The sequence below is a fragment of the Meleagris gallopavo genome (genome assembly GCF_000146605.3).
Source record: "Meleagris gallopavo isolate NT-WF06-2002-E0010 breed Aviagen turkey brand Nicholas breeding stock chromosome 17 unlocalized genomic scaffold, Turkey_5.1 Chr17_random_7180001889801, whole genome shotgun sequence".
Lineage (NCBI taxonomy): Eukaryota > Metazoa > Chordata > Aves > Galliformes > Phasianidae > Meleagris > Meleagris gallopavo.
Window position 1 is genome coordinate 1 of NW_011099151.1, and position 637 is coordinate 637.

At 50.2% G+C, this 637-nt stretch overlaps 1 protein-coding gene across 1 annotated transcript; it reads left to right on the forward strand.

The window, feature by feature from the left end:
- Positions 1-89: 89 nt before the first annotated feature.
- On the forward strand, positions 90-609 carry LOC104915514 (rac GTPase-activating protein 1-like). Its single transcript, XM_010726424.3, has 2 exons — positions 90-250; positions 397-609. The coding sequence occupies exons 1-2, from the start codon at positions 143-145 to the stop codon at positions 607-609; spliced, it is 321 nt and encodes a 106-aa protein (XP_010724726.1). The 5' UTR covers positions 90-142.
- The last annotated feature ends 28 nt before the right edge of the window (positions 610-637 follow it).

The window sequence follows — 637 nt, forward strand, 5'->3', positions numbered from 1 at the left end:
ATTGGTGTGTTCTCTGATAGTCTCCTGTTGCTGCCTGTGAGTGAAAAGTCTTGGGCCAGGAGCATGAAGCGAGAGATAAAGAAACTCCGTTTCTTTGTTTCTTTGTTTTAAAAACAGAGTGGCTCAGAGCCCTGACACCAAAATGGACGTCACCAACCTGGCCAAAGTCTTTGGCCCCACGATAGTTGCTCATGCAGTACCTGATCCTGACCCGATGACGCTCCTGCAGGACACAAAGCGGCAGCCCAAGGTAGGTGAGCAGGAAGAGCTGCTGTGGGTAAATGGACTGCATTTAAAGAATCCTGCCTCGAGGGAGCTGGGGCGATGCCTGCCCAGTGTCTATGTGTCAGGGCTGTGTGCAGTTCCTGATGTTGGCTGCTCACGGTGTTTCTGTAGGTAGTGGAGCGGCTTCTGCTGCTGCCTATGGAATACTGGAGCCAGCTGATGATGGTGGAGCAAGAAAACGTGGACCCAGCACATGTAATTGAGAACACCAATGCCTACTCCACTCCACAGACACCAGATGTTAAAGGTAATAGCTGGATGTTGCTCTACTGGCTGTGCAGCTCCTATTTGGAAAATATGATCCTCAATCAAAGCTGCTTGTGAGAGTGTTGGAATTAGCCATTCCTGCATG

Bases quoted from the DNA above. Each gene is read 5' to 3' on its own strand.
- LOC104915514 (XM_010726424.3), top strand. From the start codon at position 143: ATGGACGTCACCAACCTGGCCAAAGTCTTTGGCCCCACGATAGTTGCT. The intron at 251-396 runs GTAGGTGAGCAG...GTGTTTCTGTAG, and splicing joins ACACAAAGCGGCAGCCCAAG to GTAGTGGAGCGGCTTCTGCT.